Consider the following 25,489-nt stretch of genomic DNA (forward strand, 5'->3'; position numbering starts at 1 on the left):
GAACTTGGCCACTTTGTCTTCACCATTCATCAGGGGGCTTTTCAAAAGACAAGAAGCTTTTATGATCACCATTCCACCGAACAATGACTTTTCATACTTGCACTGATGCAATTTAATGACTGCAATTACATGCTGTTGTGGCAAGAAAATGAAAGTGGCAGAAAATGCAGCATCTCGACACCTTTCACATACAAAGAATCTCAAAGCACTTATGAATCTTAATGAAAAAGAAAAGATGTGCGATGATCTTCCACTTCTCTCGGAGTTAAAAGAAAAACAAAATGAGCCACAAAGAGATTGAGTCTGAGGAGATGGCAGTGCTACAACTACAATAGGGAAAACAGTGCTACAGCTTCTGAAGTAATCAAAGCTGCTGGTGGTGGAATTCGTTTTAAGCACAGAGGCATCACACGAAAAAAATCAGAGAAAGAAAATGTTCACACACGGATGGAGACAGATCGAGACAGAGGAAGAGAGAAGACAGGCTGGTGCAGATGAGGCTCTCCAGGCGGCTTTAATCTACAGCTAAGATGCAGCAGTACTTCAGTCACAAGGCTTACTTGCGCCGCAATTAAAAAAGCTCCATGGGCACTCTCAACGGTAACAAAAACTGAGAAGTGCTGGGAGCCGCTGTCAGGCCGGTGAGAACTCGATATGGAGCCTACTAATGGAATATCCAGTCCCTATTAACAGCCTGCTTAATCTTTCAAGGATCCTAACACCCATAAAAAGACCAATAAAAAGGCAGGGCAGAGCTTTTATTTTTTTATTTGTTGAGCTCCCTCTCACTTGCTCCCTGCGTTTTATGGGAGAACTGGGCCTGGCTAAGGTGTCACGATTTTCAAATGAATTCTGGGGTCTGTGTGTCTATAGACCTCCAGATTTATAGGGGTCTGGTATTTGGATTAAACTGTCAGGCTCTCCTCCTGCAAGCGAAGGAAGAATGACGGCAAAGACGGAGAGACGGGCACAGACAGGCAAACAGAGGCGAAGAAGCAAATATCCACAGTCAAAATGTCGCCGCTGGGTGATGTTGCCGTGGCAACCTGTTCTCCCAGACACAATGTGAGGCGAGTATTACGGAATGAAGTCTCGCTACGACCACTAGAAGATAGAGAGGGGCTTCTTATACTAATGCTGGGAAGCCAGGGCCACAGCGAGCGGCGGGTTATCTTAATGATGATTCTAATGGGCTCTAATGGAGGCAGGGAGGTATCAGCTCAAACCAACCCCATCCCTCATTAAAATCCCTCACACACACACACACACACGGATAGACCAGGAGATGGACACTAAGTTGTCATTCTGGGCACATTACACAATCACAAACAGACACAAATATAGTCGTCATTATAGAGTAACAGCAAAGCAAAAATATTTGCTTACTCCAAAAGTATTTACCTCAATTATGTCTTTGCTTCATGTTTATGGCAACGTGCTAGTATGTATATAGAGTTATTGTGTGAAAGCTCCTTAAACTACACTTTCTTTAGCACAATGCAGCAAGTCAAGAGAAGTGAAAAAGTGATGAAAACACTCTCTATCGTACCTGCTCACTTACGCAATTCATGCCGCAGCAGCCATTTTGAGAGCAAACGAACACACAGCGATAACAAGTTGACAGGAATGCCTCTCTGACACATGTCACCTAAGGGCTATATGTAGCAAAAAAATCACTGCTGTTTTTCAACAAACACCGTCCCTCTGCCGCAAAACCACACATAACTGTCAGCTGGAGTTACAAGCATTTCAACAAACTGACAAATTTGGCATTGTTTTGTTCTTCTCTTCCTTAGTGCACGTTGCCTGCAATCACACACTGAGGAGAACAGTAGGGAAGCCACAGGCAGTCATGTGAAACAAATGCCATAGTGTCTGTACAAAAAAATGTGCTGTCCTGAAGCCTTGCCCCACAAACCTGAGCAGATGGTGTGAGTGAGTCAAGCAGGTTGGAGTGCAGCCCGGTGGTGGGGGGTGGCCCCCACCACACCCCAACCTCTCCCCGTTAGCTGGGTTAGTGCACCAGGGGGACAGGGACGTTCCCTTGGGGGGTGTTGGCAGGTCTGCTCACCAGATGACATCTCATCCCACTATTGATCTTTTTATAGTTGTTCCTGTGGCCCTGCTTACTCAGGGGAATTGGGCCTTTCCCCGTGCGCACGTGCCTGGGTTTGCAGCAATACAAGGTGGGGGATTGGAGATGCTAAGAGAGGAGGGGCACGGGGACTGAGGTGGCAGACGAACAACAGGCCGCTGGGATTGACTGGTGATGACTGATGTGTCCAGCTGGAGAATCTGGGGTGAACGGAGTGTCACTACACAGCTGTTCCTGCCTCTGATATCCTTCACTTGTGACCCTGTTTGTCTCTGCGGAACATCTGGAGAGCTGGCACAGATCTGGTCCTCTGTGGCCCTTATGCAGCCAGATGGCCCAGCTTGGAATGGCTTGGACCCAGTCTGGAATGGCTTGGCCCTGAGCTGGACAATGATGGGCTAATTGTCATCACCCAGGGGACTCAAGCAAAGGGTAAAATGGCTCCTTGCAGTACCAGGATATTGTTCTAAAGCATGGTCTGATGAGTGATGCTATATCACATACAGAAGCCGCGAAATACAGCACTGTACAATTTTACTTTTACGTGCTTTGAGATCAAAACTGTAGCCTGTAAAAAGCATTCAAGTTGAATCAGTTTTTCTTTAACCGCTTCATTTTAAACACACAAATGGCTACCTGCAACTAGTCCCAACAACCACATGAATGAGACGTGAGCCCAAGAGAAAATTCTCATCTGGCCTCAAACTAAACCAAAATGCGAACAAACGCTGCGCATGCAAACCAGCGTGTGACATAAATTACTTGCTCAATGCCAAGAGTGATGCCAGTATATACAACTGCCAGAGAAGCAGAACTTGTATGCAAAAAGCTTTTTCAGATTAGATATGAGGGTATGTAAATTCTCTCGGTGACAAGGGCAGGGGGGAGGTTGGGTGCTACGAGAAGCTTAAGGCCACTGGATGATCTCATTTACAAGGCAAACACTGCGGTTCACTCCCTTCATGGCTTTGCCAAAGCATAAACAGTCAAGGCACTGATAAAATAAGGACACGGACAGATAGATATATAAATAACGTGGCATATCTGCTGAAAGACGTTGGGAGGATGCAGAAGGTATGTGAGAACGCACGCTGCCTTGATCCGTCTCCTGCTGGCTCTGGTTGACAGAATATTCCGCTGCTCTTGACGGTTGAGCTCACAATGATTTGGTTTTTGTACCTCTCTAGACAAGCAATCTGCACAGAGCCAAGGCTTACCTCACGAGTGAGTGACTGCGGAAGATGGCTATAACAGATACTAGCAGAAGGCAGGAAACCGCAGTCTTGCCAATCAACACTTCATTGCCGTGAGGTACTCAGTCATGAAAAAATAGAAGTCGCGGTTATTTCAACAAAACGATTTTGAACGTGCGGAAAACAAAAGGCTGAGCAGTGTTGAATCACTGAGATAATAAAATCATAGTAGAAATTTGCAAATGCTTGCTTTCCCTCACATGATTTAATCTGCCTCGAGCATCTTCAAACTGGTAACGAGGGGAGCCAAGGCGACGTTTTTGCAAATCACTCAGTGTTAATGGGGAAGTGGACGAGGAGAAAGCTGGCCGAGATAGCAAAGGAGTGGGGACAGCTGGCACGTTTCAATTATTTCTCTCTGTCTCTTCGCTGCAGCGGACAAAAGGAGTGGATGGCGGCAGAGCAGTGGGGAGCGGTGTTAAGCTGTCACACGTTTACAGTCAGAGCTCAGGCATAAATCGAGAACCTAATGTTCATTTCAGAGAGCTGGCAGCTCAACAGTGAGATGAGTCAGTTTTTCCTGTGCATATCAGACCTTAATTCAAACTCCAGCCATATGGTGCAGGACACATGCTGTTCACCTCTCATGACACATTTGATAATGATGCGGATGGTAGGTGAATGTTGGGGAGCACATATTCAGGTGAGAAAGGACAGGGTTCTACATGTTGATTGTCCAAATGTTGGCTGTAATGTGCTGCAGAGAAACAAGAGGCCTCCACACTCAGGCTACATCCATACTACGTTTTCTTTTCTAAATATATCAACTCTACTACGGATACGCCTGAGGTCCACACTACTCCAGAGTTATAGAGCTGCTAAAACAGAGAAGCTTGGAAATGTCTGTAGCTTTGAAAACTCTGGCATGTTATTCTGGACGGGCAGAAGATAAGATGTTTGGAATCAATGAGACTCACAACCGCTTGATAATTGGCTATTATGGGTAACGATGTAGCCTTTGCTGATTCATCAGGCTCCTATCACATGATAGGAGCCTATACCAGTTGCTGGAATAAAACAACTGGCATGAGCCTTGGCTACCAACGTATAACACTACATAGATAATCAATACAAGAGATGCTGACCCTTTTGTGCAGTTAAATACTGTATTTCACAATGATACAACTGCTTACGTAGCTAAATAACGACCAAATGCTTCCTGTGTCCACCAGCACACCCACCAGCATGCCCAGTGTGAGTGGTCATGTGATATGCGTTTTCAGGTGTGTTCGTATGGACTGGGATTAAAACCGATAGAAATAGTTTTGTCTGAAAACACTGTTTTTTAAACAAAAATGTAGTAGAATGGATGAGGCCTCACACTTCTCCCTTCTTCCCTAAATCTCTATCGGGTCCCATCCCCCTGTGGAGCTGCTTCAAGCAGAGCTCATGTGCTCTGGGACAGCCATCAGTCCCAGATTCTTATGAACACAACCGGGTCGTCTAAGGTCAGTGCCACCGGGCCTTCCTAAAAAAAAAGGAGGGGACATCTTGGAACTTTCAACAGAAAAGATCACGTCTAATGGTTCCTCTGACATGGCCCACCCTGCCAGCCTGGAATTTGACCCCTTTCCCTGTCACTGACCCTGGCAACCCCTCTTACCCTGAGGCCACTGTGGAAAGACAGCCAACAGGCAGAAAGAGAGGGAGGTGGAGTTTGAACTTTAGGGATGAATTTTGTGCTGAAAGGCAGGGGAGCCTTCAGGAGTTATTTGTGCATTACTGCAAGCACTAGCCTTATCATTTCATTAATTAGCATGACACGCCCGCCTTATGGACTTGAACGCCGCAGTGGCAGCTGTCTCAATTGATTACGGCAGTGGACGTGTTGCTGCAATTATCGAGGTGACTGGAGACAACGCCTGCCACTTCTAATAAAGGACTTAACTCCTGCTTCCCACATCACAGCACAGTGGTGAGTGGACAGTAGCAGCCTCCCCGTGTCTCCCATACCTTTAAGACCTTTTCAAAGTCTCTCCACGGGCTGCTGTGGAGCTCAGTGTGGGCTGTAGTTCTTGAGCAGCGAGTCAGCTTTACTTAAGCTCGCATAATGCCTGAACAGTATCACTTTGGTGCCCCACAGGAAACCATCCTCTTTTAGCCCACCAGCTGGCTGAGAATCCACGGAGAATGGAAGGAAAGGAGGCAGCACCGAAAGAGAGATTGAGAAAAAATGAGATATAAAAGACACAAAGGCAGGGAGCTTTTGCCAGGAAGCCTCAAGTCCAAGCAGAGATGGAGGGGGAGAGCGCTAAGCAATGTAAACAGAGGCACTGCTCTCCAGCTTCGTTTCATGTATGAACATGCATGAAGCCCACATGTCTCTAAGTGGATATAATATTATCTTTCAGTGGCGTACTGATTACTCCTCAATGGAAGGGAAATGGCTGGGTGAAAATCTCTCAACAAATCCTAAGTGGCATGACAGTGGGCTGAAAGAGCCTGCATGTTTTTCTTTTCCTCCTCCTCCATCTCCATTTTCACCCACCCCACTCTGAAAGCAAAGCAACAATTGGAAGCTGACAGCTCCTAACCGTTCACCATACCTCATTCTCTGTTTTGACATGTGCAGCCATTGCATTTTAGTGCCATGAAAGAGGGAGGACAAACATCTTTGCAGACGTATCATATTTCCTCAAGTGTTTTGCAGATACAGGGGTTTGTTGGCATGTGTATGGGTACAGGGTCAAGCTGTAGTTTAAACTAAGACGTTGCTTGACCTGCGTCAGGCAAATATAGCAGCCCTATTCATAAAGTCATATAATACCTGCTGATAGCCAAGAATGCTAAGGCAGCTAGCTTTTCCAAGTGGTGGTATTCAAAAGCGGCAACAGCTCAAATCAAATATCCATTCATCAACAAGCTTCCTAAGAGCTGGATCATCAATCAGCCACATTTCTTCTTCTTGTCATGTTTACACGTGGAAGCGTCCTGTTGGTACAGGCCAGAGCTGCTGATCCTCGCCATGCCGATCAAAGCTCAGGGCTACTTCTCTTGTCATTCAAGAGTCTGTCAGTGTACCATGTCTTACACTGTGCATTACAGCACGCCACAGGAATTTCACTGCACAGGGCTGAGCAAATAGTAAACTCAAAGCAATCACTGTTACCAACCCATTTGTAACCACAGCATTAGCAAACAGCTGCAGCAAAAACACTAAAGCCTTCCTAGTTTCCAACTTTCAGCCAAAAACGGTTCTGTTTAATGTTTTGTTTAACAAAGATGACATCCCTCAAATTGCAATTTCAATTGTACTCAAAACTCTGAGGCACAGCCCAAAATCCAAAGATATTCAATGTAAAAGGATGTAAAAAAAGGGAAATATTTAATTAGAGAAGCGACAATCAGTGGATGTTTGATGTTTTTACTTGCAAGATGACTTTAATGATTAAAGAAATCAGTGATAATTACCTCCACCCAGGAATCCCCCCCCCCCTGTCCATTTTGTTTTTTGTCATCAGGATTAGACGAAAACGACTGAACGGACTGAGGTTGGGACATGGACCAAGAAACAAGCCATTTTTTGGCGTGGATCCGGACAATAGGGAAGATCTTGTTCGGCATTTTTGTTTGATAAAAGACCTAAATGATTGACTGATTAACAATTACAACAGTGTTAAGTACCTCCTCCAATTAGGTTATGTTTTCACCCTTATCCATTTGTTGGTTGCTTTGGCAGGGTTGCACAAAAACTACTGAACTGATTTCCAAGAAACTTGGTGGAGGGATGGGACATGTGCCAAGACAGAAATCATTACATTTAAATGCAAATTCAGACAAAGAGGTGGATCCAGGATTTTTTAAATCAATTTCCGTAACATTGTAAGATAGGGTATTTTGGGCGATTTTCACTGATTTCCCAGAGAATAATTCATGGGTCTTGATGAAAAAAAAAATCATATCTACAGGACTGATATCTATGAGTGACATTTTGTCACATGATTGAATTTAAGGTGGCTGCCTTGGCAAAGGTATGAGCTGTACTCAGTGACATTCTAGTTATATTCGTGATCATATCGATTATTCAGTTTATAATTTTATCAATATTCAGGAAAAATGCATACTGATTGGTAATATAGCTTAACCACTTCAACGGTTGTTATTTTACATTTTTTAAAGTCGATAGAGGATCTCAGAGCATCTTTAAAAGATCTACAGAGGATGTGAATTTTGCCTCACAGAGAGGGTGGATGTGCAAGAGCAAGATCTTAGTGGACTATTTGTCTAAAGATAGATAGCACCCCAGTGTGCATTGAAGTGCTTGGGGTTAACGTTTCACATATCTGTAGGCCCCCGGGGAAACGCACTGTCCAGTATAGAGCTACTGATGTAATCAATGCCTCTTCTATAGGAGGATCCTGCTGCTGAGCTGCTCCTGGGGTGCTGCTGGGTAATTAGGCTTACAGATGGAGACCCAGCAGCTGTCGAAGACTAGACTAGAGCTGCCATTTTCCCCTTCTAATGGCTACATGCCAAAAGAGCTGTGTTTTTATGAACTACAAGACTGTTTTTTGCACAGCAGTCGAGTTTGTGATATCTTAAAGTGGACTTGCACTAGTCTGAGGATTTTTTGGGGAGTAGTGCGATGAATTACATGTCAAGGCTGATGACACACTTAGAGGACCGAGGTGGAGATGTTTGAAATAGCTCTCACAAAGAGCTTAGTTAGACAAACAGACACAAAAGCCTCCTCAGAATCACTCCTCACCACCATGTTCTCTCCCAGTGCAGCAAAAAAAGGGACAATTGGGGGGTGCATCAGGTTCGCAAACATTCAGTATCCTTCCTTGCACCCCATTCATCATTCGTGATTAGAGAGAGAACATGACAGAGAAAGGGGGGATAAAGTGGACCAGACTGGGGGAGAAATTGGGAGAGAGAGGTTAGTTAATAAGGGGAGAGAGAGCAGAGGGCAGGGAGTTGTGTCAGGTAAACTAATGGAGACAAGGCCTGGATCTTGACCTGTGGGGTGGGGGGGGGGGCTGCTGCCAAACACACCACTGTCTGCTCCTCTAAGCCGTAGCCACACACACACACACACACACACACGAGAATCTGGGTCTGGCCCCCTCAGGCCTTAGTGGACAAGGAACATAAAAACAGCCTGCACATTTTCAGCATTTCGCTATGGCGTTCCAAGTGTGGCAAGTGAAGGATTGATTTGTTTGGAGTGTGAAGGCGCCGTGTCAGTTTGGGGAAATGTGTGAATGTGAGTACGTCTGTGAGGAGAGGGGAGAGCGTGGTGAAACAAAATTGGACTCCGAAACGAGCCAAATTGCTTGCGAGATGAAACAGACTACACCGGGAAAAAGAAAACAAGAAAACAACAACACAACACAAGGCCCCAGAAAAGTGTCAAGCAAGGCAGCCTGGCACAAAAGCAACAAAAAAAAAGAGAAACAAAACAAAACAAACACCCATTTCTTTCTGCTCGACATATTTCAGACTGCAGATGACAAAAACAACACCGAAAGAGTTAGAGGAATCAAAATCAAATCGCCAAGTGTGTCTGGCTGTTTCATGAATCCATGTCGAAGCGAAGGCTCCACACCACATCAAACCCTGTAAATTCTCCTGAAAGCCTCCTCTCTCCCTTTAGCAGCCAGTGCTTAGATTATTGTGTGCTGCTAAAAAGTAAGTGCTGGGAGTGTCACACTTGAGAGCGTGTTTTAAGCACCATAAAGCATCAAGACCCAGATGGCTCATCCTCCCTGAAAAACATGTCCACTCTGCCTAGGCCCCAGCAGCACCTGCTACCAGGATTAGGTCAGTGCTACGCCTGCCCGGCCGGCACACTAATACGGTGTGCAGCAGCTGATAAGAAGCCCTGGGCACTTCAGCGCTTGCCCCGCACTTAACAGCTGATGAGTCAATACCTGTATCATAAGTGATAGCAGTGTCTGTATATTGATCTTTTCCAAAAAACACAGGGAGCTATCATTTTGATGCAATTTGTAACTATTCAGCTTCAACAGATGTGGTCTTTTGATATCAGTGATACATTTGTACTGAGATGGCTTGACCCAAATATGTTTATATGTTACATTTTTGTGTATTATTTATTATATATTATAAGTATTTAAAGATTTCACAAGCACTAAAACAATAAAATTGACCCTGTTGCGAGTATCAATACTAATACAGTCAGTAAAAGTATTATAATCAAAATACCCCAATGTAGGTTAATGGTTTTTTAAAAAGAGACTAAAGAGGAGTGCTGCAATAAAAAGTGAATGTAACCAATAGAACTATTATCAAGAGGTAGAACAAATATTTGAACAAACAGAAAATAACAGCAATACAATGTATCAGTCAGATCCTGGACGATATTGCTGCTGGAGCTCTGTACACACTCCTCCGTGGGTCATGTGGCTTTGGAGCAGCCTCCCTCGCTCCTTCCCAAAGCAAACAGCAGTGAAATCCCAGTCCTGCTGCTCACCCCTCCACACAGCAGCACTAAATTAACAACCAGGGAGGTTGGAGCCAATGCTCTGCTGAATGGGGTATTACAGTCAGTCAGAGGCCATTAGGGGCCCCACCATGCAGGGCCCAGAGCAGGGAATTCACCAGGAGCCAAAAACAACAGCAAAACAGATGACCGCTTGAATATTGGAAGAGACACAACTGTGTGTGTGCTTAAAAAAAAAAAAAAAAACACACCCTAAAATGGCCAAAATGCAGGCCCCTGTGTCTAAGCAAATTACTGCCTGTCCGTTAACAAACACTGGGACGATTAATGGATCTCACGCCCAGTGAAATTCAGGACAAAACACAAGCCGTTTCTCAGCAGTGCGTGTCGGGTTACTGCTTTCACCATGTGTTGAGTTCAGGGCTAATAGCTAGGCTCTATTGCAAACCTCTCCAAAACCCAGCCCTCTGTCAAACATACTGTACTAGTCCAAGCCTGCGGTAATGCTCCTAGACAGAGTGTCTCTGATAAGCCACTGATAGAAACATGGATGCTAATATGCTACCGCTGGAAAGATCTAGGCCTCAGAAATACTGAACAAACAGTGGAAGGCCACACATCTAGAAATACTTGGAAAATACTTTATGGAGTTGATTTTTCTGTTTGATTTGGGATCTTGGGATCTCCTGCGTTCATCTCCCCACAATCCTCTCTGGCACATTCTTCTAATGCGTGGATTTCCTTGTCCATCAAGGAATCTTAGGCATTTTACATCTGCTCTGTTCCTGGCGATGGTTTTCCCATCTTTATAAGCCTGTGTGAAATACTTCCCAAAATGTCCAACCCATTACAAGCATGTTTGTAATATCCATCTAGGCTGACGACTGTCCCCTCGCCAGAGATTGTACTTTATCCAAGTGTCGTGTTTGGCCACAATCGGCTACCATCTGGCTTTGTCAATGAGCGTTACAGCCTCATCTGCAAACAACATTGGCTCTGCACCGCACAACACAGATGAGCTTAAAATGCACATAGAGGGAAACTGGGATCTTCAAACAAACGCAGGGCGGGGGAAAAAAAAAAATCACTCTTGCTGGCAGGATGACTGGAGCTGGGAATAAAGGATTAAACACAAGAAAACCTGCAAGTGATCACAGGCGACACGCTTTACATTTCAGGCCTGACAGCAGACAGCAGATAAGACGCTGGTCATGTATTCTCACAAGTAAACAATGAAAATGCTTTCCACGCTGCAGCTGGCTGGGCCTTCGTTGGAGGAGGAGGAGGATTAAGATTAGACAGAAGATGTGATGAGAGCTGCTGCTGCTGCTCTCTAGAGTTATCCTCTCTAAATTCTTTTCTTTATCCCCTCTATAAGACAAAAATAAAGAAAGAAATAAAAAATAAGAAGCCTACATCCATTTTTCACCACTGACGCTGGAGTCAAGTTCTCACTTCAGGGGGAGGAGATCATCTGCCAAAAAGTCTTCCCCTCATCGGGAAGCTACTTATTTCCTCACTCACTGGTGAAGAATGAGCTTCCTACACATGCCTAAAACATTGGTTTGGAGTCAACTAGACCACAGTAACACTGCGGCTCAGAGGGGCTGGGTTCGACACGCAGTGGGATTTCTGTGCTTACAATAGTCATATATTGAATTATCTTTTCTCTGCATACCTTGCAGCTTAGCCAAAAAACCTCATCATATCAAACACTGCCTCAACCTTTTGTCTTGGTTACATTCAGTTTCAACACTGAGGGATGCCCTCTCCCTGCAATGTGCATATGCAACTGAGAGCTTCACAAATAGCAATATGAGCTGAAGGTGCAAGTGTCACCTCTGAGCTACAGTCAAAGATGCCAATGCTTTTTCTGTGGTGTGGTGTGCACTGCAGCTGTTGGTGTGGGAGCTGAGGTGTAGTAGGTGAGGGTATCGTGTGCATCGAAAAGGCAGTAGTGAGCTGGAGAGACAGCACTGAAAGGCCCCAGGGGAGAACTGGTCTCTTTTGTGTATTGAGTTGCATTTGGACACAATTTTGGAAACTATATTCAGGTTATGTTCCTGTACATTCAAGTTGGCTGCGCTATCTACTTGATAAATTACACTGCACATGCCTGTAATCGGGGAAAACATTGGGCTTGGGTTTGGTTTGAATCCAAAGAAAGAATGCCTGTCATTTTAGGGTCAGACTTGAATAGTTTTCTCAAGAGCTTGGATGGGTTCGGACAGAAACCAAGCTGCACTCTACTCCGTTTGAACTCTGTAATGACGCCGGTGTCAATGTGCTGTAGACAAAAACCTCCACAACGAAATAACTACATTACACCCTGCCTCTGTCGGCTGCACCACCCCTCACCCTAACATTTTGGAGATTTCTTTGCTGTTGTGAGCACATCTGACCAGAAACAGCCCAGGAATGACACAATTCTGCAATTGTAAACTGAAGATTTATAGTGAAAGTTCAGTGGACAAAATGCTGGTCATGCCCCAGACAACTTCACCTAAAACTCCCTCATGGCCTGTAGTGATTTTTGTAATTGCTCCCTCACGGAAGCTAAAGCTAAATCCATATTCAGTCAATGAACACTGAGCCGCACAATGGAGCCTAATCGCACAGCCTTCAGTGTGACTCCCATTTTCTGTCACAATAGATGATCACCACCCATGGGCTTGCTGACACAGATGGCAGCCGCTGATAAGAGTGACTGACAGGTGTCAAGCGTTCTGACGTCTAATGGCAAACACAGACAAGAGGGAGAATCACATTGACTATCTAACACAGTTTCTATTTCAAGATTAAAGCTCAACCGGGGGTAACTTAATACTCCTAACAGTTAATATTTCATGCACACTGGGCCCTCTGCACTGAACAGACACTTTTCTAATGGACATAATAGTGCTCTAAAGGGGCCACAGAGTGCACAAGGGGATAACATGACATATCAGCAATGACTTTACAAGCTAGCTAATTGCTGTGCATAGAAAATCAGCGCCGTCTTTGAAAACAGGCAGCTTGTAAGAGCTGGTGCGGTTGGAAATCACTTCCTGAATCATACAAAACCAAACAATTCCCTCTGTCAGCTTTTTAAGGTGCCAGCCCATAGAGGGGTTGTGGGTAATGTGGCTTGGTCTCTTTGACTGTCTGCCACTCTACATAAATACTACATGACGCTGTAATCGTAATTTAAAACGCTATAAATATTGAAGAAGAATTAAAATAATTTATGGAACACTGCAGTGTAACAGGATGTGTGTGTGTGTGTGTGTGTGTGTGTGTAGTGTTTTGTCTCCTTTCAGTCCTCTCTCGCAGCGTATCGTGAAACGATGGGCAGCAGCGGTGCAGGCTGGGAATTCTGTAATTGCTTTTTCTGTCCCTGAAGCAGGCCTTCCTGCTTTAAATCAGAAAAAGGCAATCTCTGTCAGTGATGGCTCAATTAATAATTAAACACATGTCTTATCTCCGCTGAGCTCCCCCTATTTATTTTCATCTCTTCGACAGGGATGGCTGCACAAACAGCATTAGCACTATCAATAAAGGGAGCATTAATATCAGCCCCTTTCTCCAAAAACAAATCACCCAGCTGCCCCAAGTCTGTGAACAGTTATAACCCCAAGATTAATAAAGAAACAAGCCTTTTTCTTTGGTTTCCTCCAATTCCTCACAAGTATTTCCTCTCCCTGAACCTAGAGTGTTAACTAAACCATCTGCCGCCTGTGTTCTGCTAAGAGTTTGTACCTTTTTAATATTTAAATCAAATTGGGAAAACAAATGAGCAAGGGTTCATGCTCAGTAACAAGTTAGCTGGTGTGAGCAGGATGATATATTTTATGCATCCAAAACTAACCTCCAGCTCCCTTTTGTACACAGTGTGCCTGTCGAATATGAGAACCTCAAAAGAGCAGAGCTTTGACCATAAGTGTTGTGTCAATACACTAACACTGGTCTTCTTGATCAAGAAAGCATTTCCTGCAACCTGCCTGGACTTTGTCAAATAAATCACTGTGGGAGCTGGAGGTGAGATTCACCAGGCTTAGATTCCACAGCAGTGATGGCTGATTCCAGCGCTCACTAATCTGGCTGTGTGAAGCCTCAGCAGCTCCTTTGTTTTCCCAGCAACATATCTGCCCTCCAGTCATACTATAGCCGGCCGGCCAGCCAGCCGCACTCTCCATCAACCTCCACTCTATCCTGATTCAACGGCGGTGAAAAGCTGATTAGTTGGTCAGAGGGTCAACCTCCATTCATTATTTAATGGGTGAGAGGCTGCAAACAGTCAGGCGGGCCGCCGAGGTTAGTGATACATTACACTGACCTGGCCAGAAGAGAGCTGCTTGGCCGAATACAAACATGCTTTCTCATCTACTTCACTATGCCTGAGCTGCCCTCAATCCCCCCTGCCCCTGACCTTGCCGCTCCCTCTCCAATCACCATCCGTGCTCCCTTCTTTGGCATTCAGAATCCAGCAGGTGAGACTGTGTGTGTTTCATTTTGCTGTAAGCCTGCACTGCAGGAGGAGGCATGTGGCTATGGCGGCCCCAGGTAACGGAAGAGGAGGAGGTGGAGCAGGCCATAGCTCTTTTATTGACACATAGCAAACAGCAGTGGCGGAACAAAGGCCACTCAGCACCTATTGAGAGAGTGGGCCTGCAGACAGGGTGGTTGATTAGTGATTCGACACGGGGACCCTGGACTGTGTAGCACATAATGAGAGCTTAGGAAGCGAGCCATGAGCCGATGGGGGGAATGAGGTACGGTGGAAGCGGGATGGAATAGGGGAGAGGCGTGGTTCAACCATAAGGAATTGATTTCCCACAATAGCAGAGATGGATACATAAGTAAAAGAGAACCCGTATAAAAAAAAAAAATGCAAGGATAGGGCCAGATCCTAAATCCTTAAGCTACAGCATTGGTAATGTGTTTATATATAAACAGTTAGAGGATAAGCCCTAAATCCACTGCCAAGCTAAATGGTTTATGCATCTTTTTTGTTTGTTTACTTCTATGTCAATTAAGCAAATTGGTCCAACATCCCTGACGAGCAAGGGATCTAAAGTGAGTGGATTTTGCATTCATGTCCAAAAGCTTCTATCTCCCCGAACACCACAGTAACCCTGTCTTCACCTTTCATGTGGCCTCAGAGAGATGTTAGCAGAGTTAGTCGTGCACAATGGCAGTTGTGTGTGCGCGTGTGTTTTTCTCCTCTTCGTCTGCACGCTCTCTCCTTCCTTTGTTCCACTGGTCTAATCCAGTATGTGTGGGCCGGTAAGTTTAATGGAAACAATTTATTAAGTCCGGCTTAAAATGCCATCTGCAGCTAAGCCTCCCAAAGCCGCTAAGCTCCTGGTTTCGCCCCGGAGCTTGCTGTGTTCACGCTTACTGTAATGCTCTGTTTAAAATGAGCACAACGGGTCAAAATTAATCAGGATTACAAGGGCACAAATCCACTTCAGAAATGGGTTTTCTACCAATCTTTCTCCTGCTATCCTAAGATGCCCCAGGTTTGCTGGTAGGCAAACCGCATGGGTTTACTCTCATCCCACGGCAGGTAGCATATAGCACAGAACCGCAGAGCAGAGCAGAGCAGAGCACCAGGGTGCCTTGTTGTATATAAAGCATTTACCTATTGCTCTAAAACCCACATATACAACATTCAACATAGCCACTGCAGATTCCAAAGTGCTCCTCTGAAATATTTCTAACTGCTGGCAGCTAAGTGATAGCTCCCCACCACATCCATAGGCGCAGCATTGTGAAATGTCATAAGAAGGCCTACGAACTAAGTGTTTATCTGAGCCCCGTGGAGGTGCCCTGTACTTGCTCAGCAGCTACATTTAGCTCCTCATTCGCCTTCAAGCAAGTGACAACAGCAAACTCTGACCTGCAATTCAATAAGAGTAGCCCTGAGTGGAGCGCGAGTCTTCACAGCCGCTTTTACTTAAACATGCCATCCTCCAGGAAATCAATAATTGCAGGAGGCTTAAGACAGGAAATAAACAAAAACCAATAACTGTTAGATAATGCTCGCCCTTTGCTGCACCTTCCTACCTTATAACCACCAACACAGGCAGACATTCAGCAGAACTTGTGCAAGCTTTTGGGAAACAACATCCAAAGTCGATTGCACAGTGTGCGCCATGTTATTACAGATACTATTAGCTCGGGCTATTATCAGTGCTGTTAGCTTGCATCTATAACAGGTTGTCAACAGACCAATGCAGAGATGATGAAAAGTAAACATGAGAGAAAGACGGCAAGGGTGTCTGGGTTTTGCCCAAAACCATGTTGTATGTGTATAATTACAGCACTCTGCCTTCACTGATTACCATGTTGGTCTTTCTTCTCCTCTATTAACCCTGAACCGTTTCATTAACATGACAGACTGCGGGCCTGTGTGCAATTTGGATGTAACCTCAACTGTTTGTACCCGTAACTGCTCACTAAAATAAGGCTCAGAGCGCCACGTTGAAAAGAAAGGGAGAGGTAAAATAAAATAAAACAACACTGACGATCTGGACAAATGTGCAAGCCAAACATCATCACAGCATTGTATATTTATGTGTGCCATAATGTGTGTGTGTGTGTGTGTGTGTGTGTGTGTGTGTGTGTGTGTGTGTGTGTGTGTGTGTGTGTGTGTGTGTGTGTGTGTGTGTGTGTGTGTGCGCATATGTGTGTGCATCTGTCTGGATGTCTCCCAGCCAACAGCTCGACAGGCCTGGTGATCAGAGGAAAGCGGGCTTTTCATTGATCCCAAAGGACCGCGAGCGAGACCGGTAATGGGACACATACGCTGCATTCTAAACCAGAGGAAAACAGCCTGTGGGCTGCTCTGTATTACACACACACATTATGTACACACAGAAAAACCAGTCTAGGCCAAAAACAAACACTGTCCTGAATCCATTACAGCTCAAAACAACAACATTGGAATAGGAGATGAGAGCTGGATGTTGGGATCTCTGCAATTGTAGCGCGATAACTTCTTTCTTCACGTCCCCAAATCACTTCATCCAACTGCTGAGTTCTTTGCTGCTTTGCCCTTTCTAACCTCTTATTCTAATCTGGTACCCTTCTTCTACATTACCCAAACAGGATCTGCTTGATCTGTGTGATAATCACAAGAGACTGATTGGATTGTCTGGATGTAATTCCAAGGCCCTAATCCTCAGCCCTGTGTGCACATTAGCAAGATCCACAGAGGCCTTCGTTCACCAGCTGACATGCAAGGAGTGTTTGAGTGAATGTGTGTTAGAGACGGCGGCTGTGTATGTGCCTGTACTATCAGCTCTCCACGGCAGTGAATGTTTATATGCAGCCATGTTCTGTACGGGCATGCGGGGGAAAATAAGTCAACACTCTGACAGCTGACAACAGCGGTAGTCCAGCAGCCCGGTGGAGAATAAATGGAGTCAGACGCGGTCTAGTTGTTTTCTAAACCATGCAAGTCTGGAAGTCATTGTCATTGTGAACGCTGGTTTCATGAGGCCGACTCTGGTCACAGGCCATCTACATCACACAGCCGGCAGGCCTGGTTTCTCTCCTCGTTGTCAGCCATGCTTTTCCACTCAGCAGTCACAGCTACTGCACTCAAGCAAGCAACGCCTTTATATGTTAAGAGGGATTCTACAGTAGCTTTCACAGCGGATGTTCTGATCGAGAGGTGAATAAAATGGAGGTTAACAAAACCTCTTACTTGTGAAAAGGCAGGAGGTGGATTTACACTGATGCTACAGCTCTCATAGGCTACATTCATACTAGTACATTTTCCTTTGTTACTCTGATTTCAAACTAAAACAATCTCTGTCCACACAAGTGTTTTGGCTCCATATCAGTCCTAATCTCCCTTTACACTAACATGCCTGGAAACCCATATCACATGACATCATACGTATACTGGGCATGTGCATGTCAGTGTAAACAGCAATGCATGAACTATTTATAGCTCGTCTCCGACGCATGTAAACAGTTGTATCATTGTAAAAAGCTGAATTTAACAGCTTGACAACTGTTAGTAAAGACAACAGGATCAGCACGGCTTGTAATTGATTATCCATGTTGTGTTCTGCACTGGTAGCCAAGGTTAATGCCGGGTGTTTTCTCCCCCGGAAAGGGGTCATGTGATAGAAGTCTGACAAATCAGCTAAGGCTACGTTGTGACCGATAAGACCCAATCAGCAGTGTTTCCACACATATCAATAGTGTGGACGCCAGGCGTATCTGTGGTAGACTTAATACATTTTCAAACGAAACGTAGTAGTTTGGATGTAGCATTAAATTTCGAAAATAGAGCGGTGGTCCACCAATGTCTTATTTACATATCCAATCTGTCCTGCAGAGACCCCTACCCCTCGAAAAAAAACCCTCCTCATACTGCCATATTTTACATTGTTCTGCACTTCCACCTCCTGCTCCCTCTGCTTGTGTTAATAGCCCTCCTTCTTGGTTCCTGCCCTGGGGGGACGTGGTCTGCATGCTGCTGTCTGTCACTAGTAGCACCTCCCCTCCCCTCCCTCCCTGCATAAACAGCTTGACACCTTTCCCCCTGTTCTAACCAAGAAAGCACACTTCATTTAGTGAATATACAGGTGCAGCTGAATTTCTGCACCTGCATGGTATCTGTGACATGCGAAATATACTTAGTCCTGGGCACAAAAATGCACAAAAATCATGTAAAGTCATATAGCAAAGACCCTATAATCCACATTTGTGTATATGTGAATTCAGACACACAGAGTATGTGTTATCTGGGGGGCTGACAAAGCTCTTTCTCTCTCTTTCCTTTGGCATCCATTATGTTCCAGGCCTGCTGTCAGAGAGCTTGTATTGCCTGAGGGGAAGTTCCCATTTGTGGGAGCATGTGGCAGGGAGGCTCTAAATCCCCTCTAATGAACCAATATGTAGGAGGGCTAAGCCTTTGGCGGGGTCGTCCAAGAAACGCCACTGGGGCAGCCAGGCAAAAATGTATGCATATGTAGTCACCAGACCTTGTTTATGTCTGCTGACATTTAAATCTGAATGGGAGTTGCAGGATTAGAGCAGGGCACATTTGGTCTCATTCGTAGAAAAACCCAGTTGTTGTCATGTGTATAAATGAGGCAGAGGGAGAGAGAGTGAAGGGGGAGAAGAGAAAACAGGGTGGCTGCTTACCTTTGGGTGTGGTGGGGGAAAAGAGCTTCTCTGATCCTACATCAGACACCTGGAAAAACAAGAAGACAGGTCTTTAGTGGAAATGTCTGATGAGGTGAACTTTAGATAATCCTATTAAAAAAATTACAAATACAACGTAAGACTATTTATTTAAACTGACACAAGAACCTGACACATAATGGGACTACAAGCTACAAGTCCAGCTCCCATACACACATTATAGAGTCAATCAACAGCTTCCTATGAGCCAACAGGAGGAGCTCCCGCTGTACCTGACGGTCCCTGTCTGACTTTTTACTGGTGAAGTAACATTAGGTGGCACTGTTGTGCCACCTGAAAACCCTCATAAGAAATGCTGTCAAAGTCAGAGGAAGTCAGTGAGGTGGCTCTGCGGCGCTAGAGCACAAAGTCTCCTGCCTACGTGCTGCCACTCAGAAATCATATTAAGCTTTGCATGGATACGTTGCATGAATAGAATATTGTTATATTCCAAAATAATAATTATTTTTCAGCAAATTGATAAAAAAAACCCCAAAACATTAAGAGCCTCTAATGGAAGTTAACAGATGATCCGTCAACAACACCAGCATTTCCTGGCTGAAAAACAACGATTTGGCTGATGTGACGGTGAGCAGAGGAAACCTGGTAGACTACAAACAGAGGTTGAGTCAAATACATGGGGCAGAAAGACATCTGACTATGAAGTGATAGTGGAGAGTCTAGACTAAACACTGCATGGTATTCTCCTCCCTCCTTTAGATGGGATGTAGATTCTGGCAGGCACCGCCTAAATCAAAACAAACCATACGTTTTTACAAAAATACACGTTCACTGGCCACACAGGATTTATAAACACTGTACGACCCAAAAACTGTGAAATCCACACAAAACCTAGCATTGTGCAAAACACAGTAGCAAAAGGTCGGTGTGCTTGGGATATAATATTAACAATAAAAATCCCCCTCAGCCTGTAATACCAGCCCATGTAGGGCCTTTGTTTCTTTGTCTTAAAGCCTCAATTTTTAACTCCTCTCATTTGGGCAGCGCAGACGTGTAAAAAAGCTGCAAGAGCTGAACATATGTTCCACCCAAAGGGTCTGAGTGTCCTTAACTGCGGCGCTTGTATTTTATGCAGCACAAAGGGAGCATATGTAAAGAATGAACAGTGAATCAGAGTGAGTGAGAGACAGAGACAGAAAGAGAAAGCAAACGATTTTGTAAACACAGATGGCTGTCCTTGGCACCCCTGTTAGTTCTTCACAAGTGTTTTGAGGACGTCCTCTTCTTTCCAAGACCTCCCAATTTCTCCTTCACTGCCACTGTGTTACAGTTCTCCACAGTGTTTGTCTGTCTGCGCTTGATGTCTCGCTTCAGCTCTAATCACAACAGCCAAACAGGGAAAGCGACAACTCAACAATGTGCTTTGTTCTCAGCAGCCATTTAAAACACAGGTAGGAAACCATACAAGGCAGATGGAACCACGTCAATCAACTAAATACAATAATTATATATTATCCTAAATAAAACTCTAAAACATGACTGCAAATTAAAGTGAACGGAAAGTCAATGATGGTGAAGAATTAAGAGGTAAACTGTATAAAACTCTGATGATACAAATGACATTATGAACTTTAGTTTTCTGCAGTGGCCTTGGCTTCTGCTTGAGCATATGTGGCCATGTTAGTTATTAGATTTATATATAGAAAGACTAGAGAACCAGTGCGTTTCAGGTAGTTCAATGGCCGATGCAAATGTGAGACAGGGTCAATAACAACTCTTTAGTTTTTATCTCGGCAAGAGGAACATTCAGAGAAGGGCAAACACTCAGCTGAATTGAGATGCTTCCTGTTTCCTCTTACAGTAGATGAGGTGAAAGACTATTGAGGAAACAGAGTGTTGCGCATTGCCCTCACTCAGTCTCCCAGAACCAGGGCGCCAGGCTACAACACAGGCTCTTTGTTAGCTTTGGACGACATTAAACGCTCCAGTACCAAGCCTCAGCGTAGCGGCAGCACAACCTCAGCCTTGAATCCCGGCCCTGGAGGCCCTGGAAGAAAAATATGGGCTCAGAATGAAATGAAGCTTGTCAAATGGACACGGGAGCTGGCTCAGGGACTCGCTCAGTGTGGCACGGGGTCACAAAAGCAAAAGAGACAGGTTAGGTCATGCCATAACTCACTATAACAGTTAAAACAATTGTTATGACCAGAGTGGTTATCCAGAGAGCAGCGCAGACATAACATGTTACTGAGAAAGAGAACAGAAAATGCTGAGTTTACCATGTGTTGACCTAGATCTCTTTATTCCTTTCCTGGCCATTTTGAGTGTGCAGCGATCTGTTTTATATTCCGAACGTATTCCAAGGAACATCAGCAACCAATATTTAGCTTTTAATGCCGTGTTTTGCACCTGCCAAGTCTGCATGAGTCAGTCACATAATCCACAATTACAAGGCCGGCTTACAAAAGCACTTCTTAAAAAGGCATGTCAAAGCAGAGCCCTGATTTGGCTTGCTGTTGTTTTTGTAGAACTTTCTGGGTTTTGCTGGTCAAGTTGACATTTTTTCACGGGGCTGTGCTGCTGGCAGTCTGAGCTGCCTGCGGTTGTGGTGTGCAGAGGTCATGTATAACAAATTCTTCACACTCTCTTTGTTGAGGCAACCCTGGGTGCCACTAAAAACAGACGGGGAAAGACGAGAAAGAGGGGGAAATATGTATCAAGAGAAAGAAACAGACAATGAAAAAAAGAGGAGCAAAGGCCAGGTTTTCCAAAGGAAACAGGGAAATTTAACCATTTAAAAAAATAATGGGGGAAACTCAAGCCACATTGCCTGGGAGCCAACAGCCCTTGGAGCAGGCCGCAGGAAGCCTGACCTTTGTGGGGGCCGTCTGCTATTTGAGCCTGGGGCTTCAGGAGCCTGGCCTCATCTCTGGAGGGCCGTCAGCAGGCCTCAGCTTTCCTTCCCTATTCTATTCATTAGCCATGCTTTATGATTCAGCTTCCTCTGAGCCACACAAGAGCTCCCTGAGGAAAGAGACTGCTGGAGAGAGGGAGAAAAAAGGGAGTGAAGCTGAGGGAGGGGGGAAAAAGCAAGAAGGAGGTCATAGGGCCCAGCCGGGACCCGGCTCTCAGCAGCTGTGAAATCCTCCCGTTTCCTCGGCAGTCGTAAAAGGAACGAGGGGGAGAAAGAAAAAGAAGGCGGCCAGGGAGGGAGCTGGGCCAGTAAACCCACCATCTGAGTGCTAACTCCCTAAAGAGCCACATGCAGAACCATAATTCCCAGATTTAGGGAATGCCAAATTACAAATTACACTGCTGTTTGTTTTAAAAAGTCCCCAACTTCCCTGAACACCAATGACTTATTGGCTGCATAAATCTCCAGATAATAGCAGAGCCGCAAAGGGAGAGCAGGGAGGCAGAAACCCTTTGCGAGCAATAAGTGAGACATTTACTGCGAGGCGAAAAGCATTTGCTGTCACAGCAGAGAAAAAATATTAACAAATTTTCCATGTCCACATCACTTTTACTTAACAACACACCAAGCTAATTAATTTAGAAAATCTGAGACAAGCTTAATTGCATTTTTTTAGTGTTAAAAAGCTTCCACGCTTAATTTTTGCACAATGGGCCGACGGAGCGAGGCGATGCAGGCAGCGAGGGAGGGCGGCATAATAAACTGGATGACCTTCGGGCATAAATTTATGAAAGGCATTGATCAGTTAAGGCTGTGATTTCAACGAGACAGGAAAGTCAGCAATTACCCAGATTCAGTTAACCTCATTAAGTTAAGACTGCTGAGAGACCAATTTCTCTCCCCACAATCCCCCACCCACCAATCCCCCTGCTTTATATCAAACGATCCGAGCGCTGCCCATCTACCTTTGATTACCTCCTATTGAACGTCCTGCATTACTTGGAGCTGAGCAGATAATCTACAAACAGCAGGAAATCATGCAGCCATAGGTTAGGTATACGCAAACTAACCAAAACCAAATTTGGTAACGCAATCCCATCCCGTTGTAGCAAATCAGGTAAAGCCCTTCCCGTCCCTGAAGGGAATATAATTTAGACAGACTGGCTGTGGTATCACAACAGCTGTAGTATGAAAACAAGGGAAACCTGTTCATAGTGTTTACCATCGGCTATACTTAAAATTTACTTGTGCATCATTTGGCACATCCCACACTCTTGACAGACTGAAGAGGCAAAGCGACAAATTTTAACAACATACCACAAACTAAACAAATGTGAGACAGCTTCGTACACATTGGCTTCACTTAAAAAAGGAAAACAAAGGAGAAAAGAAAAAACACTAAATAAATCACTCACAGCTTAGTATGAAAAAAACCATTCAAAAAACAATCCATCAAGACAGATAAAAATGAGCTTGACAACACTGCAGAAGTATGTTATCCTGCAGTACAAAGGGACACAGTATGTTACTGTGCATGCTTCCTTGACAGCCAAACAAGTGGCTCGAATGTCTCGGTGTAGGCGAGGACACTTGAAGGTCCTGTGTAAGAATACATGGTCACTCTGTGCTGTGCTGTACTGATGTGACATGATAACGTTACAGTCAGGCTTTGTCAGGGAGCATGAAAGACAGAGATAAAAAGAAAAATATGAGAAGGAGAAAGAGAAGAAGGGACACGGGCAGGAGGGCATGTGTCCTGGCACGGACGATCAGGCTCTCAATTACCCTGGCTGAACCCTGGCCGTGGATCCACGCCTCACACACACACACACACACACACACACACACACACACACACACACACACACACACACACACACACACACACACACACACACACACACACACACACACACACACACACACACACACACAGTTAATCTGCTTCCCTACTTGGGTGTTCTATCACTGTCAACTTCCTGCTTCACTGTCCTTGTTTCCAATTTAGCATTTAGCTCTGTTTTACATCTGCATACTACCAATATATTTTTTCTCTCCAGGCAGGTGAAGATGATGTGGATTGTTTCACTACATAATTACTGTTACATTGTCTTAAGGAAGTCCTCAAATGATTTTACATTATAGTTTATGGTTGTTGTTGCTGTGTTAAAAAAAGAAATGGAATGTTTTTACGGTCGCACAATGATCTTGAACAGGACATAAAGAAGGTTACATATGGTGGGTAAAAACAAATCTTGCAAACTCGATAGCAAGGGCCTGATTTTCTCTGCTCATGTGGGAGTAGCTTGGTGCTTCAATAAACACAGCATCAGCACCCACTCAGGGCGCTCAACCGTTGTCACCCTTTCACCCCAGAAGTCCGCTAATGCTACTTTAGCAATAAACGCTGCATTAGCCTTGCACAGTGGGCCTACAGCTCCCAGGCTGCAACGGGAGACACAAAATTAATTATCTCCCCGCATTTGTCCTCGCGTTGTTCCAGAAACTTAATGACCTCCCGAGCGGTCGTTTATTATAAGCCGCAGCAGTGCCATGCATTCCCAAGGCAGGGAACAGCCACCATCTACCTTACCTCCAATTCCCACCCACCACTGCTGCTGCTGCTGCCACCGCCTGCTTGTCAGAACAGGTGTGGGCCAGCAAGACTGCGAAACCCCCAGCGAGCATGATGGGATATACAGCATGAACGGAAAAGAGAAAAGAGAGTAGAAACCTCCCACGCTACTGTCAACCAGCAGATATTCGCCTCAACTGGAGCATCATTAAGATGATAATGAATTCCATAGTGACCGTGTAGAATAGAGTGGTCTCCCCTTGCACACACACAAAACACACACAAACCTCTTTATGCTTAGCCCTGAGATCCTTTTTTTACAGCCACGAATAATGCATGTGTGTGTATGACAGTGGGCCAGGGATGACGACTCCTGCTCCCTCTCCCCCTAGCAACAGACGCAGGGAAATGAATGCCAAGAGAGGAGCAGGGGGGGCTTGAGCTTTGTGTAAAATATTACCCTTCGTCTCGCTTACCGCACCCCACACCACCTCTCCTACCTCCCCTCCGTGTGCTGCTGTGCAGCAGTTGCTAGCCCTTATCATGGCTGCCTGTCAGTTTAGTATACAAATTAGCAGTCTATCAGGGGAATGCAGGAGCCTGTTTCATCAGTAGGGAGAAGGGCAGAGGCACGCATTGCATTAAAGCCTCCTGCCGCCGCAGACAGAGAGGGTCACAAATCAACGCCGCAGCGGGCCCACAGCCAGCACTAACCAGATAAGGAGAAATGAAGGAAAAAGGACAAGGCATATTTCACCGGAGAGGATCCAGGCCTGCTCCAACTCCCTGCAAGGGCCCAGGATAAAGGATGGAGGCGGGCGGGTGGTGGGGGGTTATAAGGATGGAGGAGGTCACAAATCACAATTTCAACCCCACAGATTACAAGGTAACAGAACGAACATGAAAACTAGTATTGAATAAAAAAAGGAAAGAAATCCCATCTGTAAAATGTCCGGGACAGAGTCAGAGTAAGTGCTTTCAGTTGATTATCAAGTAGGAATTGCAGGAAATTAGAGCTAGCACATTCTCACTTCTTCTCGTGAAGTGAACCTGTGCATGTTAATACCAGCGGAGACAAAACGGCTGCGAAGGGTTC

General features: G+C 45.1%; 1 protein-coding gene across 1 annotated transcript in view; it reads right to left on the reverse strand.

Annotated features, from left to right (window-relative positions):
• fbrsl1 (fibrosin-like 1) overlaps positions 1 to 25,489 on the reverse strand; it is a 286,900-nt gene that overhangs the window by 17,212 nt on the left and 244,199 nt on the right. The window contains 1 exon segment of the mRNA XM_035165724.2: positions 18,905 to 18,953. Coding sequence (XP_035021615.2) covers positions 18,905 to 18,953 — 49 coding nt within the window.

This window comes from Hippoglossus stenolepis, chromosome 9 (assembly GCF_022539355.2).
Source record: "Hippoglossus stenolepis isolate QCI-W04-F060 chromosome 9, HSTE1.2, whole genome shotgun sequence".
Classification (NCBI taxonomy): Eukaryota; Metazoa; Chordata; class Actinopteri; order Pleuronectiformes; family Pleuronectidae; genus Hippoglossus; species Hippoglossus stenolepis.